This window comes from Ambystoma mexicanum, chromosome 5p, assembly GCF_040938575.1.
Source record: "Ambystoma mexicanum isolate Mex_15411 chromosome 5p, UKY_AmexF1_1, whole genome shotgun sequence".
Lineage (NCBI taxonomy): Eukaryota > Metazoa > Chordata > Amphibia > Caudata > Ambystomatidae > Ambystoma > Ambystoma mexicanum.
In genome coordinates this window covers 851,712,179-851,738,732 of record NC_090930.1, presented here as the reverse complement: position 1 = coordinate 851,738,732, position 26,554 = coordinate 851,712,179, and the positions used below count along the sequence as shown (strand labels likewise).

At 45.7% G+C, this 26,554-nt stretch overlaps 1 protein-coding gene across 2 annotated transcripts in view; it reads left to right on the top strand.

Annotated features, from left to right (window-relative positions):
* The window catches only part of VPS41 (VPS41 subunit of HOPS complex), a 1,668,740-nt gene that overhangs the window by 597,962 nt on the left and 1,044,224 nt on the right, over positions 1-26,554 (top strand). For both annotated transcript variants that reach the window (XM_069613279.1, XM_069613280.1), the window contains one exon: positions 9,451-9,525. In XM_069613279.1, the coding sequence (XP_069469380.1) occupies positions 9,451-9,525 (75 nt within the window). The remainder of the gene's footprint in view (positions 1-9,450; positions 9,526-26,554) is intronic.

Below are 26,554 nucleotides of genomic sequence, written 5' to 3'. Positions count from 1 at the left end.
TAACAATCGCCTGGTTCAAGAGAACAGCAAGCTTCAGGTGGCATCTTCGGTATGGGGCTCTGTCACTTGCTCGTAGACAGAGCCAATGGAGCAGGTTAGTGTATTTACACTTTGCAATGTTTATCAACATGCTACAGCTTCAGACGTCCAATAAATATTGTTAAGAAGCATACACTACTGCACGCACAATATGGGGTCTATTAATGTTTGATGTCCCCTGCTTTCAAGTCATTGAGGAATCAAAAGTTATGTTATGCCCGTAATCCCTAGGGTTTGGGCAACACATTGCCAATGTGACTAACCCCAGTTTCAATGTTTCTTTAATTTTTGGATCCTGGACAAATATTTGACATTCTGCTTTAGTATTCTGGCCGACAAACATGGTGCTTATTAGATATAAACTGCACCCTAGAATGAAGCAGTACTACTGAATAATGATTGGCAAAGAGAGGATGGATAAACCTTCCACAACATTAGCCCCCCTTCACCAAAGCACACGCACTGCCCCTCTGGACTGAATTCTCTCCTCTTTCTCCCTTAGACCACATTAAAACAATAGACACTCTGAAAATTATTTCTACTCTTGCGATATTCCAACCTCCATCACTAAACAATTGTAATGTAAAGTGGTCTTGTATAGCACTCTTCTGCCAAGAATGTTGGCCTCGCTGCGCATGGCTCTGTAAGAACGGATGGCAGGGTGTGTTAGTTGGATAGCAAGAAGACGGATGCAGAAACCTTTGGTGTGTGTGGATGCCGGTGGGAACTACCAGTTATCTGTGTTGATATGAAAATCTCTTAAGTTGTTTGTGGTTGGTACCGACTGGGCAGGTTGGCCAAATGGGCATCCCCTGGATTGTGAAGTGCAAAGATTAACAGCATGGTTGTTGATATAAGATGGATAGGGTCTGAATCTGTTAAGAACATTCGACCTCAGAGGTTCTCTGTAGGAGGTGTAGGGATGCAATATTTCCGTATTGAAGAGTTGGGGTTGAGGGGGTGGAGAATGGGGGCGAGGATGTTGTCACTTCTTTGCTCTTAGTGGTAGATTTCACTGAGATTAAAGGTGCGGACCAGTGCCGTGCAGGAAACGTGACATGAGTCAGCTTGGTTTACTGCAGATGGTAGTGCCAAGGGTTTTGAAAAAAGCTTGTTGTAAATTGGCACAAGTTTCTGGTTCACAGTTTTTAGCCAGTTGGTATTATTATTAATTTCTTTCAAAGTGGTTGGTTAAAAAGCCAAGTCTTAACCTGTTTCCTGATATTCAGGCTGTTCTCCTCCAGGCAGAGAGGTTTTGGGTAGGGTGTTCAACACTTCTGTGGCTAGAACTGAAAAAGAGGATCCTCGTCATTTCTTGTTGATGTAGGGGACTGGCACTAGTGCAGCATTGCTGGACCGAAGTGTTCTGGAGGAGTGTATTGTTGAAACGTACTTCTGAAGGAGGAACGGCCCACTCCATGGTATGACCAAGTGGGTATGCACAAGGTTTTGAAATGCCCCCTTTTTTTGATGGGTAGCAATTGGAGAGTATGTAATGCTGTCATCATCTGTTCAAATGAATTAATTGTGAGAAGTTTCCTTGCCGCTGTATTTTGGATTTTTTCATCATTAGGTAATCTGGGAGCCCAAAATAGAAGCGGTTTGCATAGTCTATTTTGGATATTAGAAAAACTATGGCCATGGCGCTATGGGTGAATGTTAAGAAAGGTAAGATTCAGCGTAGCGTGCACAGCCGGGATAAACTGCTTCAGACGATGGCTTTGACATGTGAATGAAGAGTGAGGGTATTGTCCATTTTAATTCCACGATTTCTTACCATGGTTAACAGGTTTGGGCAGGATCCCATCTCGTCAAGCCACGGGATTGTGGTTAAGTTAGAACCTGTAGGATTACAGAGCATTAGCACATTTTTGCTAAGGTTTAGTTTAAGTCTGTTTGCTGGCATCCATCTGTCCCCCTGTGCAAGGCAGTTTTTATTGTCCGGGGCGTTTGGTGATGGGTGGTTCACAAATTTGTGGATTTGTCATCGGCGTAGTTGTAACAGGAGATACCAGATTTTATGATGTGAAGTAGGGGTGTCATTTAGATGTTGAAAAGTTGAGGTGGGAGTGTGGATCTACTACGGAGGTAAGTGAGTGAGGCCGAAATTGTAGGGGCCCAAGATTGTGCTTTTCGTTCTACACGCGAGTAAGGAGGTGATTGAGTGTAAAGCTGGTTCTTTAATACCAATATCTTCCAGTCTTTTTAGGAGGATCTAGTGACCAATGATGTCAAAAGCTGCTGGGATATCTAGAAGGATGAGCGCACTTGTGAAATTTCATTTGCATTGTTTTTAAGTGTATCCTAGATGGAGCACTGAGCCGATTTTGTATTCCTAGAAGGTCTAAAACCGTGCTGTACCTCATTCAGGAGTTGTTTTGATGAGGTCCCAGAGTTGGCGATATATACATTTTTCCAGATGTTTCCCAATGAAATGCTTGTCATAGATGGGGCAATAGCTGGCTGGGTCATATGGGTCTTCTCTGGGCTTTTTGTGCAAAGGCCTGATATATGCAGATTACCACTGAGCTGGGACTCTTCCGGTGCTGATGTAGTCATTAAGGAGGTATTGGAAGATAGGCGCTAACCCTGGAGGTTTCATCTTTGATATATAAAATTGGAGGACACGGATCCTCATGAGTCAGTGGTAGCTTGTAGGTCATCTGCAGACAGAAGGCAGAAAGACAATGGAGAGGAGGTAGTCTGAGGCATTGGTGGGATCTCAGTGGTATGCGGGTGGGAGAGTCCTTTTTACAAGTTGATCGTGGATGTCTAGGATCTTTTGGTTGAAACATTTAGCAATCTGGTCACAGAGCTCTTGTGTAGGGGTAGGAGTTGTTAGACTGTAGGGCTTTTGTATTCTCTGATGATTTTATACATTTCCCTTTCGGTTTCATGTACCGAATCAGTGTGGTTTCTTTGAGTAATTCAGCCTTCTAAAGGCACATCTGTTGATTGTAGATGAATTTGCTAGTGTGTAGATTGTTCTACCTCCAGATTTAGTGATTTAGTCTGGAGGTGAAGAATTTGGCTAGTTCCTTTCGAGTTTTTGAAATGTTTTTTAGAGGCAAATCAATCCAACGCAGAAATAATCCAGTTGTGTGAATGTGGAGTTTTGCATCCATTGTGATTGTTAGTCCATCTGTGGGTATGGTAGATTTGGTTGCTTCTAGTCTTTCTAGTTGACAGTTGATGTGCATTTCTTTCCATGGTCTAGTTCTGGTTGATGGTTCTTTTGAAGATCATGTGTGGTGTCTCAGAATGTTGAGAATGGGATAGATAAGTGACCCCCACCCCATGGTGGGTTGAGGGGGCACTGAGAGCAGACAGTGATTATGTTTTCATTACAAACAATTCCATCCATAGTGTATCCAGCTATGTGGGTGGGACCCAGGACCATCTGTTTGAGATGTAATGCAGCAAGGTTCGCTTCAAGGGTATTGCATCATTTTGCCGACACCTGTTTTTCCAACAGGTGTTTTACCGCAGGAGTTTTGACAAAAATTCCCATCGAGATTTTTAGAGAGGGTGGGAAAGGGTAAATAAAGGGTTGGGGGTGGGGTAGTTAGCAAAAAAAAAGTATAATTAAGGGGTGTGGGGGTCCCACCCCCCAAGAAATAATTTTGAAAAAATGTTAGTTTTTTGGCAAAACACCTTAAGAAAAAAAGGGGTTGGCGAAATGACAAGGAACCGCTCCAAGCACCTTTTGTAGTAGCGTTGCCTTGTTTCACGAACCAGATGTTTACATTTCTAAGTGTAGTTAGTAGTTGACGACAAAAATCTCCAAACCTCCCAATCCGGGTTCCGACCCAGATGCAGCATGGAGACAGCAACCCTACATGTGGTCGACGCCCTCCATCCACATGCTTGACTGCCAACCCTGCCTCCTGGTTCTACCGAACCTCCCGATCGCTTTTGACACAGTAGACCACCAGCCGCGCACAGACCCCCCCCTCTATATCCGTGCATGGGGGGATCAGTGACCTTGTCCTACACTGGGTCAAGTCCTATCTTGCCAACCGCCAGCAGTTTCCTCAGATGGACCCCTCTAGATCGATAATGCTACCTGTCACCTGTGGAGTCCCGTAAGGTTCCATTGTTTCCCCAGTGATCTTCAATCTATAAATGGAGCTGCTGGGAGCACTCCTATCCACACACATCTGCCAAAACGTTGACAACACACAGATATACCCCAAGATCAACTCCATCAAGGACATCCACAGGCCTAAAACCTGCCTCTCGCTGATCCAGTCTTGGATGTCCAATACATACTTGAAACTCAACCCCTCTCAGAACAAATTCCTACTCCTCACACCAACAACACCAGATATACAGACCTGGCTATCCACCATGAACCCTGAGGGCTTCACACCCCAGCTCACCTCTTGCGTCCCTTGGGTTCCACATCGATAAACACCTCTACTTCAGGACACACATAGCTAAAAAATATAACTCAGACAGCTTGTATCAGCTCTCCCTTTAGACCTCTTTAGATCCACTGTTCAAGCACAGTGCCCTCTAGGAACAGTCCAGAAAAAACAGGCAGAAAATAACAGTAAAAAAACAGACTTATCCCTTCAACAAGGCACCAAACGGGGCCTAAAATCCTTACCAAGTGATTCCTGTATAAGATGTCTACAGATTAAAAAGCAGGAAAGCAGGGCACCTCAGTAAGACAAGGCTGCAGACAGAAAGACGGGTACCTGTCTGCCTGAGCCAAGTGATGGGCACAGCGGTCAAATCACTCCTCAACATCATCATTAATGCCCCCTCACAGAAGCATCAAACCTAGACATGCTCAGAACATGTCTCGTACAACCTCTTTTTAAAAAAATGTTTTATTAAACAACCATGGATGAAGAAACCTGGCCAGCTACCAGTCAACAAACCGCCCATTTGTTGACAAAATCTTGGAAAACAAAATTGCTACCCAACTACTCGCCAGAATGCAACAACTACACCAAAGTGATGATTAGTCGGCGTTCCACTCCAAGCGTAGCACCGATACAGCCACCATCCAGGTGGTGGATGATGTCCTCCAACTCATGGATAAGGGCGAATTGTCCCTCCTCACTCATCCTTCTTGACCTCTTGCCTGCATTCAACACAGTCAATTACCACTTCCTCCTTTCACATCTTGCCAACAGGATAGGATGCTCTGGTAGTGTTCTGAATTGGTTTATCTCCTACCTCTCAGGCAGACATTGGGCTGTCCAGATGAACATGATGCGTTCTAACTGAATCCCAGTCTCTTGCGGAATTCGCTATGGCTCCATCCCCTCTCTCTGATGCTTTTTAACCTTTGCACACTCCTCAAGTATCCCGTTATAATCATCCACCAATATGTGCAAAATATTCAATTGTATATGAGAGTAAAAAGAAGCCAACGGGACATCCGTCATCTCTGCCATAACCTAGCCATCATTCAGTCCTGGATGTTGACTACCTACATAAAACTTAACCCATCCAAGACTGAATTCATTCTCATCTGTTCCCCCGCTAAATAACCACCTCTCCAACAATGTCACCATGATATGGACCTTGAAGAATTTGAGCTGCAACTCTTGCATTCAGAAAAATCCATACGCTTCACCATTGACCCCAGCCTGTCCTTCCAGAAACACATGGCCAAGAAGGCCCAATTGGCCTGGTTCCAAATTTACACCCTTCCCAAAACCAAACCCTTCATTTCACTGCAGGACTTTTGGACAGTAGCGCAGGCTTGTGGTCTCACGCATTGGTGGGGGAAAATGCCCTACAGATGGGGCTCTGAGTTGGTCACTTGGCTCCCCTAAAAGCAGCCCACCACGCTGCAGCACACCTTATTACCGATGCGTGGAAATTTGAATGCACTACATTGGCTTCCTCTCCAGGCCAGGATACTGTTCAAGACTGCATGAGTCATCTACAAAGTGGTCAAGATTTGCACACCGGCGTACCTGGTGGCTAAGCTCCGCATATTTGGGGGCACATGATGCTCATGCAGCAAAATCAACCTACTGAATAGAATCACAAGTCGTCCGCAAAGAAAAAACCCCCTCCCACCCTCCACAACTCAATCCCGGCGGTATCTGTTGCGAATGCCCTCACAATTCTCCAATTTTTGAAAATCTGTGGCTTTTTCATCACCTGACCAACGACTAATCCCAATGGACGCACGTACCGTAACACAGAACGCAACTCTCAGCACTGCGCTAATGTTAAAAGATGCCAGCCCAAACGCTGGCTACCCCCAATGTGTTCAGTACTCCTCTGCTCTCGTGCTAGGTCTGCTCTTTAAACAATAAAATAGAGATGTGGTGAGGGCCTCAGTTACTGACTTTAAAACCAGACTATCTAAATCCTATTCTGAGCCTCCTTTCTTTGACCAGATGTTTGATCGTGCATAAATCACTTTCTCCCTTTGCTTTAGCTCTTGTGCATGTCTTTGTTTCCACTTTTTTTCAACTTGTAAAATCAAGTAACTTCAGTATTAATGCGTACCTGTAACCTCTCCATGTTTGGACGTTGTTAGGTGGAGATATACTGCCTTCCTTATTTGTCATTATCTAGAAACCGGGGTGGGCAGATGCAGAGCTAGCCTGGTTATCAAAGCTGGTGCTGACTAGGCAGTCGGACATGTGGTGTTTTGGTCACACAAGTGATTTGTGGTTTTGCCCTCTCCTTGACTGTGCCAATTTGACCCTGTGTCTCTAATCCATGGATTAACTATGTGATGGATCGAGAGTATTCGTCCCTTCTCCCCGGGGGGAGCCACCCCTGTGAGGCCAGGTAGGTGAGCCCGCTTAGCAAGACCCTAAGGGGCAGAGCCAGTGGGCCTCACTGGGAGTGTCTCCCCTCTAGGGGACTAGGACTCTCATTCTCACATAGAACTCCCTATGCAAGCAACACCATCTGCTTATATCCAAGTTCCTGTAATAACAAGTAATGCACCTTCCTCTCCATTGGCTTCAGGTAATGCTGGATCAAATAAGATACCTGATGGAAAACGGAGTGCCCCTTTGAACAGGGACTAGTTTCTAACAGTAACAAACCGATCGGGAATGGAGAGAGAGAGCCATATGTAGGGGAAGCCCTCTGGCATAGTTGCATGTTGGAGGAGCGGAGGAGTGGAGCCGCAGAGTCCGTGTCAACCTGCGACTGAGAGAAGGACACGGGAGGTATGGCGTAACAACCAGTGTCTTGGAGACGGTCCTACACGGTGGCACAGCCAGTGGCAATATGTGGTGGGCCCGGGGCCCAATCAACAACACAGAAACCAGAAGTAATTGGAGGGACAAAACCTCCAATCAGCAGACCTACACCAAGCTTGCAGACATAAAAAGAAGCCGTGAGCAACTCCGCTCTGGAGCTGATAGTGGAGACAGAGTCTAGAAGAAGCCAATCTGTCCCGACAGCAAGCCTCGTGACTCTAGCCGCGTCAAGTGAAGAGACCAGGACTTTTGACGAAAGACGAGCACCCTTAGTTTGCTTAGGTAGTGATCATTCCCTTAGCGATATGGCGAGTTAGGCCTTTTGTTATTATTTCAATGAAAAGCCCAAGAAATGTCCAACATGTGTCCGACTCCTTCTTTTGGTCCGCCACAATAAGCATTGTGTAACATTTCTGAAATAGGATACCCAGGTTTGGGACCTATTCTGCAAACCTTTCTCACAATCGTCCTCAAGATCATTACCATTCATTTAGTTTTAAAATAATCTCATAAAACTATTGAGGTGACATGTCCTCGCCATCAGCAAATATTTCTCCCCCTGGCTTTTTCCATGCACGGTGTGTCAAAGATGGCCTTGTTAAATCGCAGAGTCTCCGGGAAGATAAAATGGTTTCTTACATTTTTTTTTAAAAAACATAGGTGATATGATATGGCATTTATAACGCACCTATACACAAGTGTTTCAAGGTGTGACGAGGCAAGGAAGGGTGAACAGAGGGAAGACAGACAACGATCTTACTAGGCCAGTTGTCATTCAGATCGCGCAAGGGAAGGGGGAAAAATGAGAAGTGCAGGGGCAAGGGAAGGGGAAAGTGCAGTACATGGGATAATGAACAATATAAATAAAAGAAAGGAAAGTGCGCTACATGGGATAATAAATGAGCAAGATAAATAAATAAAATGGCCAGCAGGTGGCAAGTGCAGGGTGAGCGCAGACAAAGTTCTGGTGAGCAACTGTAGGGATACAGACAACAGTCCCCAGGTGCAGGGGTTGCCAGGGATCAGAAGGGTGGCCAGGTAACCAGTGCAGTCTCAGTATAAGGCAGGAATTCAGCAGGGCAGAGGGGGGGAGAAAGCAGAAGCAAAGAGGTGGGTTTTGAGGTGCTTCTGGAACAGAACGTGGTTCTCCTCAAGTTTCTGGGAGACAGGGAGGCTGTTCCACAAGGAGGCCCCAGCCGAAGAGAGAGATCTACCCACCCACTTGTTGCTTGGAAAAGCAACTGACCCTGAGGGAGTTGGTGGCAGATGAGCGAAGAGCTCGAGAAGGAAGATATTTAGGAAGAGAGAGTTGAAGGTATTGAGGCCCCAGGCCCCAGAAGGCCTTGTGGACGATGCAGAGGGTTTTGAACTTAATCCTCGCAGCCACTGGGAGCAGTGCAGAGATTTCAGTCCTGGAGAGATACGATCCCCGGGCTTGAGGCCAAGGACAAGTCTCGCAGTCCTGTTCTGGATGAGTTGCAGAGGGCGGAGAGAAGAAGCAGGCAGATTAAGAAAGCGGCTCTTGCAATAATCCAATAATGCAATAATCATGCTATCGACGACTTTTCATCAATGGGTGGATTAGTCAGTATAATGTCTGGCTGATGGTTCAGTAGTCTCTCTCGCGCTCTATCACGCTTGCTCTCAGTCCTCTACTCCCCTCCCCACACCCCCAGGTTTGTATATGTGGATTGTTTCTCCCTACTATCTAAGTTCTGACTTTTCAATAAATGAGGACCTTAAAACAAACACATTATCTGTCTAAGCTCAATCAGGTACTTCCAACACTACCCATGATGTTGGTTCTGAAGCGACTATAAGGTTGTGCCTTCCACAGACCCCACTCCCCGCCCCTACTCGATATTATTCCTTCCATGCCCTGATGTTCCCCTCCCTCCCTATGTCTCTCTATCGCTCTCCCCCTCCTACTCCGCCCACCGCCTACCCTCGCACTCCTTAACACTGCTTTCTCTATCCCTCCGATGTGCTACTGCTTACTGTTTTCAAAGTTATTTGGAATACACTTTAAACATGAGCTCCGGAAAACAAAATACAGCCTTAACTATTCCACCAAAGTTGCAGCAGTGTGTACATATAGTATCTTTTCAAATGGTTTTCCAATCTGCTCTGATAAACCGTTTTGCGAATTTGTTTCTTGATCTTTTAAAAGAAGGTTATGTGGAAGTTATTTCAAATGTGTGCGTGTTTTGTTTTTCAGAGTCAAGTGAAGATCAACCAGATCAGTTTGGATGAAGACGGAGAGCATGTTGGGATCTGCTCTGAAGACGGCAGGGTACTGTACCATGTGAATCCTATCTATGTGGAATTTCAAGCAATGTAAAGCGACCGTGTTTGATGAATTGGGAAGCGGCGTGCGGCCTTGTGGCTAGCGGAGGCAGAGAAACACAGTGGCTTTTCATTCCAAAGATTGGCCTGGTCTCAGTTCTCCTTATAAAAAAACAAACCACAAATATATCTGGTGCCTAAATGCCTTAGGAAAAGTAATTACGATACTGCCAATATTGATACTGGTATTGGGCTGATTAACAGCTGTGACGGCAAGAGCGTGCCACTTTCATTATTTTTTTTTTTTACCATGATGCTCTTTGTACTTTGGTGACTGGTTTGCTGTTCCTGAAGGACAGTAGTTTAATGTGTTGCTATAATAAATCAACAAAATTGGATTTTTGTGTGCGGGATTTCTGTGGGCTGTTAATTTCTTCCTTCACCCACCGACATAAAGAAGCATGTTCATAATTAATGTACCCTCGGCATTATGGTATCCATTGATGGGCAATCATAGTTTATCAGGAGAGTAAAATGTCGCACAACGGCCACATTAAATAAATGTGAAATCAATACACGTACAGCCTTCCTAACGAAAAGAATCTTGCCACATACATCTTCAGTAGATGGACATATATCATGTGTGTCATGCAGCTAACAATTATTAGTGTCTCTCTGAACTTTGGAGCTGTGACATCAAAGGGTTCAGTGATTGATTTTCCGCATTGAAGCCTGCTTTCTGTGTTCTGGTTCATAGTCGCCGGTTTTCTTATTATTGCGTTGCCATGATAACGTTCTAATACTTGCTTGTGTCCCTTTACTTAATAATTGTATTTTTCCATCTTTGTCTTTGCCGTTTGACCATGTTAATGTGTGCTTGGCCATGGTCATTTTAAAATGTATGTTGGTGGTAAAGATCCGGAAATACTCAGAACCACACAAATTAAAATCTGTATTGGCAAAGCCAACAGTTTTGGCTTTGTTCTTATAGGCCGACATAATTCTTCTCGTATATATTTTTATTAATTACAACTTGGATATATATTACATATTTCCCCAAATCCCCCCCCAATGCCATCAATCACACCTGACATGGCTCAAAAGCGCAATCTCTTGAACCTTAAGCTTGGGCTGTGTAGAAGGATGCTGTATTGCTTTGAAATCAGGTGGATGATTAACCCATTAACTTAGTCATTTTTTTTCAGACGTAGAACCTTTTTTTCTTAATCGCCATTATGTTTTAAGTATTTAGATACAGGTGGTTAGTACCTGTAATTAGCCCATTACCTTTCGTGCAGCTAGTTTTACAGGCAGACATTACTATTTAAATCACCCTAATGTGACATTAATTTAGACAACACAGAGAATACATCACTGGTATGCTAATGGCATACATGTATGCCTCCACACACAAGCAAGACAAGTGCCAGGCCCATGCATGTTTTCTAGACCACTAGATATGTTTCTCATACACTTGGCTAATGCTTAGACAGCATTAGCAACGTGTATGAGAAACACATCTAGTTTCAAAACTAAAAAGGATGTTCCTGATTTTAGCGACCTCTGGCAATTTAGTAAATCCACTTGAGGCTCTCGCAATAAAGTTTGACATTAAGATTATTCTACGAACGGGGGCGCTGTTGAGCAGCCTATGAAATGGCTGCCCAGCACTTAAGCTTCGTGTGGCAATGACATGAATCCGACATCATCAGCGTTTTTTACCTAACTTTTTCTAATTGTGCCTACAACTATGTGCTGCTGGAATCCTGAGGCATATCCGTCTCCGACCCCGGGTGAAATTGGTGCTCCACGACCCTAATGGGATTGAAGTACCTGCTGCGGCCTGTGCGCTGGGGCCGTGGAGCTCTCCCTGCACCTGCCTCCGAGCCGCGGCTTGCGGGGCCTCCCATCTGCGTGGAGCCGACGTCTTGCGTTGTCGGGGTTGCCCCGCTTCCCCTCTTTGTGTCCACCCCTGCTCCTCATGCTGCTGAGCGGTTTGACCCAACTGATCTGTTATAGACTGTGCCGTGTGTCGGCGTCTCACGGCTTTAGCAATCCTGGAGCGGTCGCGTGACCCGGCACTGCTTACCTGACCACCTGCTCCGTTGGTGCGCTGAGGAGGAATGTTGCAGTTGGCCGCGGACAGCCTTGGTGTCCATTGGCTTGTGGCTGCCCCAGCTCTCCTCGTGCGGTGCCTGGAAGGGGGGGGGGCACGATCGCCTGGCTGCTGCCGTGTGACACAGCTGGTGCTCTCTGCTGGTGCACACCTGGGGATCCGCGTGCGCCCTCCACTCGAACGCGCCACTGGCACGGCCCCGCCGAACATACAGGTGAGGCGCTGTGGGGGGCGGGGGGGCTCTGGCGCCCCGGGTGCTGCTCGCGTGGTTGCCTGCACCTCTCTCCGCGGCCCCCCCGGTGTCCGTGTTGTCCCCTGTGCCTAGTGTGCTCCTTACGTAGACCTGCGGGACTGGGGCCTTCCTAGCAGAGGCTGACTGGTGGCCCCTCCCGCTCTCTTGGTTTGCGCTGGGACTGGTGATCCCTTTGCGGCCCGTGGGCTCCGAGGCCTGATGCTGCCATCGTCCCTGGAATCTAATGGGGCTGGCTCCTCTTACTCATGCAGACTCCCAGCACTGCTCCTAGTGCCACCCCCCCCCATGGCTGCAGCTACCCACTTCATTGACTTTGTACCCCATGTGCATGCATGAAATGATTTTCCTGTGACTGGCCTCACTGACTTAATTTGTTGCACTGCTGCCTTCTTCATTCCTGCCTCCAGCCAGCAGGGGGTGGTAAACTGCCACAGCCATTCTACCATATTGATGCTCTCATCTGCGGGTCGCCTGACCAACCTTAGTAGCGGCGTCTCCCAGGTTTCCTTCTTGGCGCTTCATCGCCCATGCTGCTCTAAACATCAGTGATACTGGACCTCACTGGCCCCTACGCACTGCCCCCAGTGCTCTCTCGCAGGGCTACCAGTGTGCTCATTCTCCACGGCTGCCATTGGTCCCCGGCTGGATATGTCATCCTGCTAAGGCTTTCTACACTGTCTTTTGCCATCACCACTGGGCCCATTAACTCTGCCGGTGCTGACACTTCCTGTATCACCCTTGGCTGTGCCTAGTGGGGGCCCGGGTACCAACGCTGCCGCTCTGCTGCATCCAAGTTCCTACCTGCACACCTCCTAATCGGGGATTGCAGTGGCATATCCCCACTCTCCCGGCCTTTCTCCCAGGTTCCTCATCGACTCTTGCCGTGATGGCAGGGTCTTGATACCCCTTGCCTGCACCGGGTCACCTCGAGCTGCCCACCACCTGTGCACCTCCACGTGCTGAACAACCTAGTGATGCCAAACAGATCACGTGGGGTCTGTAAGTCGGGGACCATGGATAAGTTCACTAAGGCTACCCCCTAGGCCTGAGCCAGGCCACCCATCTTCTAACCAGGAGGAGTCTGAGTCACACTCAAGTATGCGGGCCTCAGACCTTGTTGCAATGATGGAGTCCATGGCTAAGAACTTTGCCTCGTTCCATGAAAAACTGGATGACCTCAATGCCAACGTGGCATCGCTCAAATCCCAAATCGACCAGGCTGGAACCAGGATCACTGAGACGGAATCCAGAATCCGCACTAATGAAGATGGTCTGCATACCCTTCAGAATACCGTTGCCTCCCTCACTCGTGATATGAAGACCATAAAAGCGAAGTGTGATGACCTGGAATACAGATCACGCAGGAATAACATCCGGATCATCAGAGTTCCGGAAAATGCCCTCAAGGGCCGCATGGAATGAGCAGTGGAAAATCTAAAGGACTTGCTAGACAACCCCGACCTCTCTCCTCTTTTTTACTATTGAGCGTGCCCATAGAGCCCCATCACCGTGACCAAAACCTGGAGACTTCCCTAGGCTTGTAATTGCCAGGATCCTAAACTGCAGGGACAGAGACCTCATCCTTCACTTGTCACGGGAGAAGGGTGAGTTGCGCCTTGGTTCCCAAATAATCCGGATCTTTCCCGACTTCTCTGTGGGCATGCAACAGGAGGGACGCCAATTTCTTGGAGTTAAAAAGCTACCCAGAGAGCGGAAAGTTCCCTATGCAATATTTCCGGCCCGCCTCAAGTTCACCTTCAAGGAAATATTTTACTTTTTCACTGTTCCGAACAAAGCTGTGAAGTTCATAGAGTCACAAATACCTATGCACAATCCTGCGGAGGATCTGTTGGATAATGACTGAGGCGTGATCTCACTCTCTTCGCAGGTCCCATGTTTTTGAATATTGTTCTCCACCTGCTGTACTACTGATGAGAGTAATTGCCGCCTCGCCCCCCCCCCCCACACATTTATGTATGGGCTGCTGAACTGTGGCGCACCTTGCTTGCAAGTTTACACCCAGTCATTCTCAGTTTTGCCCTTTTCTTGCTTTGTGTGATACAATTTAATGCTCTTACTCTTGATAGAACTACTTGCCTCAATGTTTGCCTAGTGCTGATCGACCGTACGTCCTTAGGTTCTTCATGTTGTGTTCTCTCACTGCACATACCGTTAGGGTGTAGCTGTTTATTGGTAATGTGTAACGCCTGCCAATGTACCGCCTTTGGTACCTCTCTTCTTGTAACCAGTCATCTGCACAGCAACAGCGCACCACACTGCTGCCGCAATGGTTCGTTTTGAGGGGGTTTTGATTGTTGGCCCCTGTTGGGCCCTCAGAGCGTCTGGACCGAAGTTAGATGGATCCTCTGTCATCTGGTTTGGGGGAGTTGTTGGCAATCTCGGGTGGGGGGGTGGTTGGGGACACCGCTGCTGGGTTTTGGGTGATGGGGGGGGGGGGGGGGTGGATGTGTTTTGTTTACATGAAAAATGGCAGTGGTGGTACAGCATTTCACATTATGAAAGAGTCACAGAACGGCGATGGTCTTTACGGGAGATGCACACAGATTCACATGTTGGCATGTACCCTAGAACTGCAAGATGCCCAATAAGTTGATGTCCTGGAATGTCTGGGGCTTGAGCAATTACACCAAGGCTTACAAAATTGCTTGCGCCCAGATACACGGTGTTGGGATACTTCTGCTGCAGGAGACGCATTCTCGTGCCCATTTAACAACTGCTATTGCGCCGTCCTGGGGACTTAACAGATTCTATACAACTTACTCCACACAGGCCAGGGGTGTTCGTACACTCATTCACAAATCCATTAAATTCACTCTTATGAAAAGCTATATCGATCCAGATGGCAGGTATGTCATATTATATTGCACACTGGTAAATAGGGAGTACCTTTTAGTTAACACCTATGGACCTAATGTTGATTCCCCTGAATTCTTTAATACAGTGGCCACAATCCTACTGGGCTACGTTGGGGTTTGGATCATCTGGGGAGGTGACTTGAATCTTATACTTGATGCGGCTTGGACAGAACTGGATCGGCACCCAGGACATAATCATGGGCAGCATGAATACCACATGCACATAGCACCTCTCTTGATATACGTGATGTCTGGAAGGCTTTCCATCCCCTTTCGCGTGATATATAAATCAATAAATACAAATACACCTACTACTCAACAGTGCACGATAGCTCATCCAGAATAGATCTCTTCTTGTTGTCCAGTGAGCTGATGGGTAAAGTTTTTGAAACCCAGATACTAACTCGCACCTTATCTGACCACACACCTAGTACCCTGTCTCTTGAGCTGGGCTCACCTATGCCCACAAGTAGTACCTGGCGTTTTACGTCTTCTGCCCTCCTAGATATAGTATTCAGAGTGGACATACTGGCAGATATTGTGTCCTCCTTCGAACAAAACACCTTACAGGACACAGCCGCTGGGACCCGCTGGGAAGCTTTCAAAGTGTACATTAGGGGGATGTCCATCTCCAGGGAGGCCGGAGTGCTAAAGACCATAAGAAACGACCTAAAGCAGTCCGAGTCTGGGCTGCGTGACCTGGAGCACGACTGCGCCACCGTGGCTGATCCCACTAAACTTGCACTAATTAGCGAAGAACTTGAAGTCTGAGGCACATGCCACCAGGAATGTGCGCTACTTCAGCCGCCCACAAGCTGCACGGAAATATGGGGAGGGTGAAAGGCCCGGGGAAACCCTTGGCAGGTTGATCAGGGGGGGAACGTGCTCAGACCCAAATTGTGTCCATCAAAGATGCTGATGGCGAACCACAATGGTCAGATCAGCAAATACTGGCGATATTCGCGGAGTTCTACACTCGCCTTTACGCGTTGCCCCCGGAACATAGCGAACAACACATGAGACCTTCTCGCCCAGATTCCCATGACTTCTGTCACTGACTCCACTAGGAACCAAATGGATTTCCTGATCTCGCTGGACGAGATTGTCAGGGCGAGCTCAGACCTCCCGAAGGGTAGGGCGCCTGGCACCGACAGGCTAACCCCAGAGTCCTACCAGGAGCATGTCGCCATTCTTGCTCCCAAACCTTTGGAGGTTTGGGATGAATCTCTCCGACTGGCTGTTCTTCCTCCTTCCCTATGCGAGGCGGTCATAACAGTGCTCTTCAAGCCGGGTAAGCCGGCAGACGAGTGTGGCTCATATAGACCCCTTTATTTTATGAATGTTGATAATAAGATTTTCGCCAAAGTTATAGCTAACCGTTTTCTCACGCTCATGACACACTTAGTGCACGAAGACCAAGGGGGGTTTGTGCCTGGTAGGTCTACCTCCCACAACATCCGCTGGCTCTTTAACGTCATGGCCAGAATAGACCAAGACGCCTCTGCCATCGCTGTCACACTTGATGCCCAGAAGGTGTTTTACATGGTTTCGTGGAAGTATACATGGCTGGTCTTGGAAACCCTGGGAATCGGTCCTGAAATGATCAGATTTATTAAATTACTGTACACTGCCCCGATGGCTAGGGTTCGGGTTAACTCCTTGACTTCTGCGATCTTCACGCTTTTCAAGGGCACTCGTCAGGGCTGCCTCTTCTCCCCGATTCTGTTCGCGCTTGTCCCATGGCGGACCACGTTAGGGGACAACATGCCCATAGGGGGGATCCGTTTTGAAAGATAACACTGAAATTGTATCTATGTACGCGGATGACATGCTCTTGTACATTAGAGATCCCACCACCCACCTTGATCCCATCCTACGGGACATCACACGCATTGGCACCTGCTGAGGCTTCACGATCAATTACTCCAAATCGGAAATCTTCCCGCTTACCAGCAATACCCAGCAACCTGCCCCAGAGTACCCACTCCGTTGGTCCCCCTGCGGCATTAAGTATTTGGGTATCCAAGTGTCCCTTAACAATTCTACCCTATTGGCGGATAATTATGCCGCTGCTGCACACCTTGCTGAGTCAAAAATGACGAGGTGGCGCGCTCTCTCGCTTTCACTGGCCGGAAAACTTTCCCTTATCAAAATGGTTCTGGTTCCTAAACTGCTATGTCTTCTGCAAAATACCGATCTGGCCTGGGAAACAGTATTTTATGAAACCACACAAAACATGTGCACAATTCCTCTAGCATTCAGGTGCGGTCCGTAAGAAATGGCAAGACATGGTCCTCCCGTACGAGAGAGGAAGGTTCACAGCACCTGACTTCATGCTATACTGGACGGCGGCACAAGCCCAATATGCAATGTATTGGTACCCAAGCCCCCTTACTCGCCCGCATGTTAAACTAGAGATACTGGCTGCAGCTGAGACCAATATTATGACTCTAATACTCCAGCGCGATTACGCCCCTGATTCTCCGCTCGACCCAGTTGCTGCTACTTTATTTGCCTGGGGACGCTTATTAAATGCCACAGCCGATGCATTCACATACTACAAATGGCTTCCTGCCTGGAGGTTTCCCCGGCTGGAACCCACATATGATGCAGCTCTCTCAACACTGGGTTACCGCGCAATCGCAGACTTTTTTTCCCTGATGGGAAATTTATCGATCAACAATCATTGAGACCGGGTCACTCCGGATCTGCGCTTGAGGTGCTACAGTATTACAGGCTCCGTGCCGCCTTCCGGACCAGGTGGCCCACCTTCCCCGACGAACCTCCTGATACCCCTGAGATTGCCTTTATAGCCAACTCATGCGGCACAGTCTCCTCCTTTTACAAACTACTGACTGGGATCCCAACACAGACCTCCAGGGCCCACACTGAGTGGGCGGGTGAGCTGGGCCTCGAGATTTCCGATCATCTATGGGAGAAGATGTGCACACATACCAAAAGGGTATCCCTCAACTTCCGCCACCATGCCATTGTGAGGCTGGAACCCCCGGTGCCCGTGGGGTTGGCCGGCAATGGCCAGGAGAAACAGAAAAACCACAAGGAAACTCCAACCAGGGAGTTAAGTCAAGTAATCCTGAGTCACCAAGAACAGTGACTCCCACTAATAAAAACACGAGAAAGGTCAATATGTCACTGGTAGGAATTACAAGAAGTTTTCCAACAGGGGATGTCGACCACGGACTACATCTCCCATAATGCCTCTGGATCAGCACAAATATATTCCTTTTAAACTAAAAATGAATAAAAGGGGGTTGCATACCAGGAAGGAAAGGTTCCCTTTTCCCTATAGCTGTGGCAGGAAGAGATACGAGGTGGGCAAAGTACGGGATATGGAAGTTGCACTGAAGCAGAAAAACCAACACCTCGGGAGGTGGAGAGGGAAAGGGAGGGGCTGACTGGGGAAAGGTGGAAGGAATTGCGCACACCTGAAGGTGAAGAGGGTGGAGGGGAGGTGCGGTTAAAAACAGCCACCTGGAACTCATTAGCTCTCCCGATTCTTTCATCTAGGAACCGAGTGCAGGCGCAGAGGAGTGGAGCCCGGACGTCAGTGGATTTGAGTGGGCATACTAGGTCAATCTATCCCTGGGACCGAGGAAGCCCCTACAGCCGCACATTCAAACCAGGGATCCGGACAACCACAGCGAAGACAAAGACAGCAAGGAAAGGGTGCTCTTGGAACTCCTGTGACATTTTACGAGCAGAGCTCTAATTGCGAGAGCACAACGCCGTCTGGGAGGAACGTTCGTGGTTTTGTTTTCTTTATTTTCCTTCTTTGTTCAAACACGGCTCACGAGGAAAAGCCGGCAGAAAAAAGGGGAATGTTCCGTGATATGGCCAGTGCAAGTGAGGTGCAGGACTGAAAAGCCGACAATGAACACTTGAAGTTTTTGTTCCTCGCCAACATTTATACCTTTCTTCCCCTGGACACTTGAACTCTGATTTATAGAAGGCAAATCGGAGGCGGGACCTTTCTTTACTGCATAGTGCCATCGAGAAGCCTATTTATTTTTGCATTATTGGTGATTTAAGTTTCAAAAGCTGCAATTTCGTTCTGAAAGCACAGTGCCAGTGAGAAGCCTATTTACTTTGCATTATTTGTCATATGAGTTATAAAAGCTGCAAATTCGGTCGTAAAACCTGAATAAACCCCTTCTTTGATTTAACCTGAATTACTGACTCCTGCCTGCTATTTAACAGCCATGCAGTTTAAATTGCTCAACAGACTGTATTTCACCCCCAGCAGAATCTCTAGGTTCATCGGTACTGCTATACATACGTGTGCCCAATGTGGGGAGGGGCTGCAGACCATTTCAGGTCGCAGGCATGTTCTGGTCATGTCACAAACTGGTGGAATTTTGGTAGGGGATTGTGAGGGCCCTCTCAAATATCACCAAAGAGGATATAGACCCCAGTCCGTTGGGAGCCCTGTTTGGAATTTGGGAATCTGCTGACGCCAAGCGGTTTGCCAAGTTCCTTGATATAAGCTGTATGATAGCCAAGAAATATATAATTCAGGCTTGGCACCCCCGACCTTCCAGAAATGGCTCAGTGTACTCACTTGGTCCCGCACCTGTGAGGAGGAGTACTTGTCAATGCTCCCGGCACACTCCCACCCACAGCAATCAATCGGAAAATGCATCTAGTAGTAACTCACCTGGGGTTCCCTAAGTGTATTATCAGTTATCTGCGTATTTCACAAAATCCATGTTCTCCTGTGCTCGATCTGTTGCCTGCTTCCTATGTGTACTGCATATCGAAAACTTATTGATTGCATGATATGCTTTGCCAGATGTGTGTGCTGTATTACTCTGCCTTTAAAAATAAAATAAAAAAAGATTCTACGAATACTGCTGTGATACTTTGTTTTTCAGAGTGTTTTTTCGTTCTTTTTGTTCTTTGGGACCTACTCAGCAATAAACATCAGGGGCCAAGTAAACACTAGAAACAGCAGTGGTAGAGAGGGAAGATGGCCAGCGGGTGCGTCCAACACTCGTGTCGCTCCAAACTCGCCTTGGATCGTGTGTTCAGCCTGGGTTTGGAGCAGCCCGATTGGCTGACACACCCGCTGATGGTGCAAAAATACATTCATTGTTATTTGGCGTATTTCCGTTTTCTCTTTTCACCATTGTCAAGTTGCTTCATTCGACTAAAACTCTTAGGTTAAGAAAATATCACACACCTATTGGTCCTATGACGTAAAAGAAAGTGACATCAAATGACACTCGTCTCTAATGGCATCCCTGAACATTACCGTTTGAATTGGTATACAATTTCACTAAGTGTAGACTAAATGAAAGTGTCATTTGAAATTTCAAATGTTCTTTTATGAGCACAAAGTCACATCACATTATAGCTTCCATTGTGCATGTGTAATCCTCATGTAAATGTTGTCACCCAAAACCTCTACAGAGCCTGCATTTGTCGCCTGCAGCAGGAGAGCTGCCTCTGCGCAAGCATAAATATTAATGGTACCAACATATTTAGTATGAAAATTATTAGAATTATTGATGAAGGTATGAGGCAGAAAATGGAAACCCATAACCTGTAACAGACCAGGAGCAAGTCCATAAGTGTATATGTCACAGCTATTGATTACATGTATTGTGTACCAGCTTTTAATAGTGTGTTGAAAGGATTAGGAGAATGGAAGCTCATCTGCCTAATGTATGTATTAATTTCTAGGATTGGGCAGAGAGCAGATTACTGTATTTAAATGTGGAATAATGTAAAAGGTTGGACAGTCTGAGAAGTTTGTTCTAGTTGTAATGAACCTGGACTAGTCGTCCCTTCGCCCCAGAGGGGACCCACCCCTTTTGCGGCTACGGAGGTGAGCCTGCTAAGCAAGACAGTCACTAGCATCTGGGGAAAGTGGGACCTCACTGAGTGACTGCCCTCTAGGGGATCAGGACTCCCATTTCTATGAGGAGCTCCCCATCAAGAATACATTGTCTGCATATATTGTAATCAAAAGGACTGATGTTACTTCTGTTTTAGATTAAAAAACAAGTGACATTACTTCAGTCTCTTTGGCTTCAGGTAATGCTGGATTCCCTCTGAACCCAACAGTAAAAGAGGAATGACACACCCCTTTTGTTATTGGTGAAGAACATAAAAAGACGAGAAACCTTGAATGGAGGAGACATTCCTATGCAGAGGCGAGCCTACATACTCCCTGATCTGATGGCAAAGGATATTGTGGACACTGGTCCGTGTTTTTGGTGTTACTGAAAGCACATCAGAAATTCTGCTAAAATTCTTCTTCGCTTGCATATAGCCAGGAGACACGTATTGGTATATGCAAGCCGAATTGACCAGATATTGCAAGTATCCCACCTGAGAAAGGGAGTTGGGGATAAGGACATTGACTCGTACCACCTGCAAGAGATTCTTCATGGGGCCAAAAATGACCCGGGGGGATGAAACAATAGAAATTGAATCCTATGAATCTACCGTCTTTTAAAGCGTTTTCTTGAAAAAAAATCTTTATTTATTTTAACGAACCATAACAATCCACACAATGATGTACATTATCATATCACATTGTCAAATCTAATATCCCCACCTAACTACCCCATTCCCACCCAACTTAGCCTGTGCATAATGCCCTCATTACACTGCATTTACCTCTTCCAATGTAGCCTGTGTGACGTCTTCCCCTTCCTCCTGTGTAAATAGTTACTGTTACGGTAACCCTAACGGTAAATAGAGTTACTGTTAGGGCAATCCACCTTTGGATGTCATACCCATTTCTAACTTTTGTTCCCCCCCAGCGCCTTTTCCCATACGTCAGTTTCTGCTGTTACCCATTTTTTCAAATCTCCCCACCATCTGGTGACACTTGGGTCCCCTTGTGTCCTTCCACCTCATCACTATGCTCCGTTTGACCAGTATGTACATCAGATCTTTCAACTTGTATAGAGGTTTGTCTTTCGTGCTTCTCTTGTATCGGCCCAGCATGCAAGCCTCTGGGGTTTGTATAACAAGGTTCACACCTCCTTTAGCCGCTTCATGTTCTACCCCCCTCCAGAACCCCTGCACAATTGGACATCCCCAGAACATGTGTATAAGGCCCACCTCTACCTCTTCTAACCTGCAACGGGGACATTCCTGTTTGTTTGCTTCCTTGAATTTTGCGATAACAACTGGCGTGAGATATGCTCTCCGCATTATATAAAGCTGTATTAGTTGCAATCTGGCATTTCTCTAGACCTTCTTCTGATATAATGTTATGTCCCTACATTCCTTGTCTTCGAACGTTTTGCCCAAGTCTCTTCCCCATCCCTCCCTGCATTTCTTCTTTTAGAGAGTTGATGCAAGAGATTCACACTTTGGAAGGAGAGATAGAAGATGGGTCCCAGGCTAATACTTTTGTGCGACTTAAAAATAGTGCATAACACACTTTTGATATTCTGAAAAGACAGTTGAGAAATCTGCCGCAGGATCTGTGAAGGCTGCGATGGGCGATCCAAACCAAGGAAATATCCTCTCCGAAGCAGAAGTGAGGGCAAGGATCTGCTCTGCCATCCGGAGAAAGAGAGACTCAGCCTGTGGTCCACTTCATCAGGCCCATGTCCCAGAAGTTCTGTAATCGGTTTGGAGAAGGACATACTACATGTGAACAGTTTGCACTATTCTTGCTTAGACTTCTGCAGGTTATTGGATAAGGAAAATATTATTTCAATTCAAAATGTACACAGTTTCAGTTCCCTCATACAACCTGGAAGAATGGCTTAGATTATATTGAACAAACGTAAGCCCCCCCCTCCTCTTCCACTTTTCAAAGCATCCCCCCTGTGCAATTTCAGAATAAGGAGTTATTTGAAATTAACATTCAAACTATTGTTCTGGCAATTGGAATGCTTCCAATTAACCTGCTTTCAATTTGAGTTTATTTTAACTATGGCCTTCACAGAACATATATTATCAAACTGATCCTCATCAGACCATGGTATATGCACACATCGAACCATGGTCAAATGTTGATTATATCTGTAATAACGCTTAGGGTGCTTTTTCAATATCATTTGTTACATTGTCAGCGGAGGGAAACATTTCCTATTTTGCAGCACGCTCGTAACGGAGAATGCATTTTTGTAAATATAATCTCCCTCAACCTTGAATACAATGAAATTGGGATGTAACTCACACTAGCAAACCACGGTACTGCACAAAAATAACTGCACGTTTACTGGGTATTTGGCTGTAAGGAAAATGTTGAATCCCATTATATCGAACAAGGGGAGCTGGGATTTCAGGGGTGGCCCCCACAGTCACTAGGCAGGAATTGGGGCAGTTACACATAGATGCGCAATCTATCTGATCACTGCGCAACTCCATTTTCGCATTCAGAATTTCTGTTAGCGGTATTTTAGCCTATGCAGTAATCACATAGATCAGCAAACCACAATATCTTAATCTCTTTCCATGAATACTAATCTGTCAACATGTCACTCCACGAGCAGGAATGGCATGCTTTCTATACACAATCAAGTAACGCTGAGCTTCTTGCATTTTACACAAAATATTAGGATTCTTCCATTTCGGAAGGGTGTCCCCTAGTGACAATCGCCACTCCAAGTCCTAACCAGGGTAATAACTCCACGGGACATATCTAACTATACCTGGAGTCATGCTCACCTTAAATTAATCTTTTATTGCAGCGATCCAACATAAACCCTCGTGTTCACAGAAGAGTCCTGATTCACTCTTTCTCCCTTCCATGCAGTCAGCTCTGCCTCAGGTTAAGTTGGTTCCAATCATTCCTGACCAAGGCCCAATTGTGCAGATTACATTCAGGTTCAGCACTCATCTAAAGTGGAACAGCTCTTCCCAGTCTCGGATTCCCCTTGCTGTGCTCCCACTGTTTTAAAGTCTCCATTATTGGCATAGATATGTCATAATTATGTTACAGTATGGGATTGATGAAGTTCCTTCATTGGCCTACCTCATAGTTGGGTACTCCTTTAGAGTACACCCTTCAGTGTTCATTGAATGGGTATGATTCTATTCATTCATTTTGTTGGCAGCAATTTCGTTTTTCTTCATAAATCCTGACGGCAACATGCCAACTCAATGAAAGCAACATAATTGTACCATATATTTGCAGGCACACGTTTGAAAATGTGACACGACTGGCATATTGTTTCATAATTATATGAAATATTAATGATTGTGTTAATTATTTAAAATGGTAGACCAGTTGAAGTTGGTGTCAAACAAAGAGCAGTCTTTGATCATTGCAATACCCTTAGTTTCATGTTCTTAGTTCATGTCATTCCAGAGTTATGAATATTAACTTTTTGCATGTTAAGTCATTGGTAATTATGTGCTCATTTAATGTGACATTAGAAATGCATTTAACTGGCCCACTCTGCATTTCGACTGGGGGGGGGGCTTCAGTGTTCCAACAGTTACGCAGGTCCTCATAGGTAGTGTCTGACAGTGATGGATGCGAGTGAAATAACAAACCTTTTGTTCTCTGTACACAAGCCCAGCATCAAGGAGGATTACCGTGGATAGTTCAAAAGGGACATTTTTAATGTGCAAATTTGCTTTTGAAGCTGGCAGTACACTCGGGCATCTGTTCGGCTCAGATAATCTCTAGCCCCATTACAAGAGGCCCAATACTGAGTGCATTCTATATTTGTTTTTCAAAGGTTTTTACTAGGACGTCTCTCAAAGGTGGGAGGGATTTTGCTCCGAGCTGAATCGACGTTCACATGCAGCCAGTAAAATTTCAAACTGAATTGAATACAGTGGTATCTAAATCAACAGAACTATTGATTCTTTTCTTAGTTTATAATTTTTACATTCAACATCATTGCACTTGATTTAAATGAAACATATTGCAGGGTGCAATACACTTATTTAGTTGTACTCCATTTGAAAGCAAGTAATATGTTAAGAAAATCAAGGTGTGTTTTTGTTCTTTGTATGGCATTTGAAAACATAGCTACTTCCTATCAAATCACATGATGTGTTTACCTCTTCTAACTTTCCAGCTTATTTCTTGGTGCAGAAGCTGTGTTCTCCAGTTAGCTGAATCATATTCCTCACACATTTGAGGAGCTTCACACTTTGAGAAATAAGAGTACAATTTTAAACTGGTCATTTTTGTATCTCCTGATATTCTTGACATTGGTAAAACACCAGTCCTGGGGTGTAACATAAGCAAAGGTATTCAGGATGGTTATCATTTATGTCGCTTTTCCCATTTGTCGAGTGCTATCTGTCAGGTGTGCTTTAATCACTTGCATCCCGCAGGCATACCTTTATCGTGGTAGCGAGTAGTTGGGTGTCATGTTAGGTGTTCATTACGCAACCTGGCACTCACTAACCTACTTTGTTGATGCAATATTTTTCCAATAGTTAAATTATATGTGTACTGCTTAAAGAAGCTGGAAACTGTTTAGCGCCTCTTGCTTTAAATTCAGACAGCCTTGTTTCCTTTAATTCTCCCCAAAGATCTTCTAACGCCCGGAACCTATGTCTAAGAGTGAGGAGCAGAAGTTGTTCCATAAAGGATAAAATACCTTTGTTTCCATGTGTTAATGCAAAGCCACTCTTCTCTTCTCCCTTGTTCTGATACTCAACACTCTGGTTTCTGTTTTTGGGATGATGTATCTTCGCAAAAGATACTTTTATCCCCACTTCCTTTCCTTAGTTGGGATGTGTGGTTGACACCCTGTCCTTTGGGCACATTTTTCATCCAAGAGGCTGAAAGGAATTCATTTTATTTACTAGAGGAGAGGTGCAGAAAGGCTAGTTTTAGTATCTTATCTTGATATTCAAATTGTACAGATTCCATTTGATTCCTTATCCTACACTTATCTTTACATAATGCTACAAATATTAAATGTACTTTATAAAATATTAAACAAAAATTCATCCTTTCATCTAAACATTCTTACCTATTATGCAGATTTCTTTTCTTAGTCGGAAGTCGTCTCAACGGGAGGAGGAACTAATTCCTCAATCAGATTAAGGGCATTCTGGGAATGACCGGTCTTCAGCTGATTCACATGGACCCAACGCGCCTCTGTCTCTTCTCCTTTTGGAATTTTTATCCGGTATGCAATGGGGGATCCCTTATCTATGATCTCATATACCCACGCCAGCTGGGAAGAAATCTTCCTTCCTTAGCTTGATTCCTTTGGAAATTACAAAGGTTAACTCAGTCACCTACCTCATGCTACTTTTTAGTTGTCTGTAGGTCATAGCAGGTATTTTTACTTACTGCAAACGTCTCCAGCATGTTGAAGATGTTTTAGCAAAATTTGCCATTGATCAACATCTGTTCCTGCGTTTGGTACAAAAGATGTTGAGGTAAGAACATTGCTCTGCCATTCAGGAGTTCAAAAGGGGACATATTAATAGCAGAAGTAGGAATAGATCTAAGAACCATCAGGATTAGTGATAATCGAAGTCCCAACTGAATCCACAAAGGTCTTGTATCACTGTGATCGCAGCCATCGGGAAGATTAATTGCTGTTAACCAGACTCACAGTGGCTACTCAGCCAATCCTATACGGACCCAGTACTTCCAACAATCCCCAGGCAGCCTACATCCTTAAAGAAGGATCCTCAACCATTCTACCTCTGCCTTGACAAAAACTTTGGTCGAACATGTTTTGGCTTTTCTCACATGCACCTAGCACGCTCTGTGCCAGGACAATGGTTACAAAAATCAACAAATAAAGAATGAAAGTCTGAACAACAAAAAAGGTCTTTTGATGTTCTTAAGCAAGCAAACCCATCCATGGTTACCACC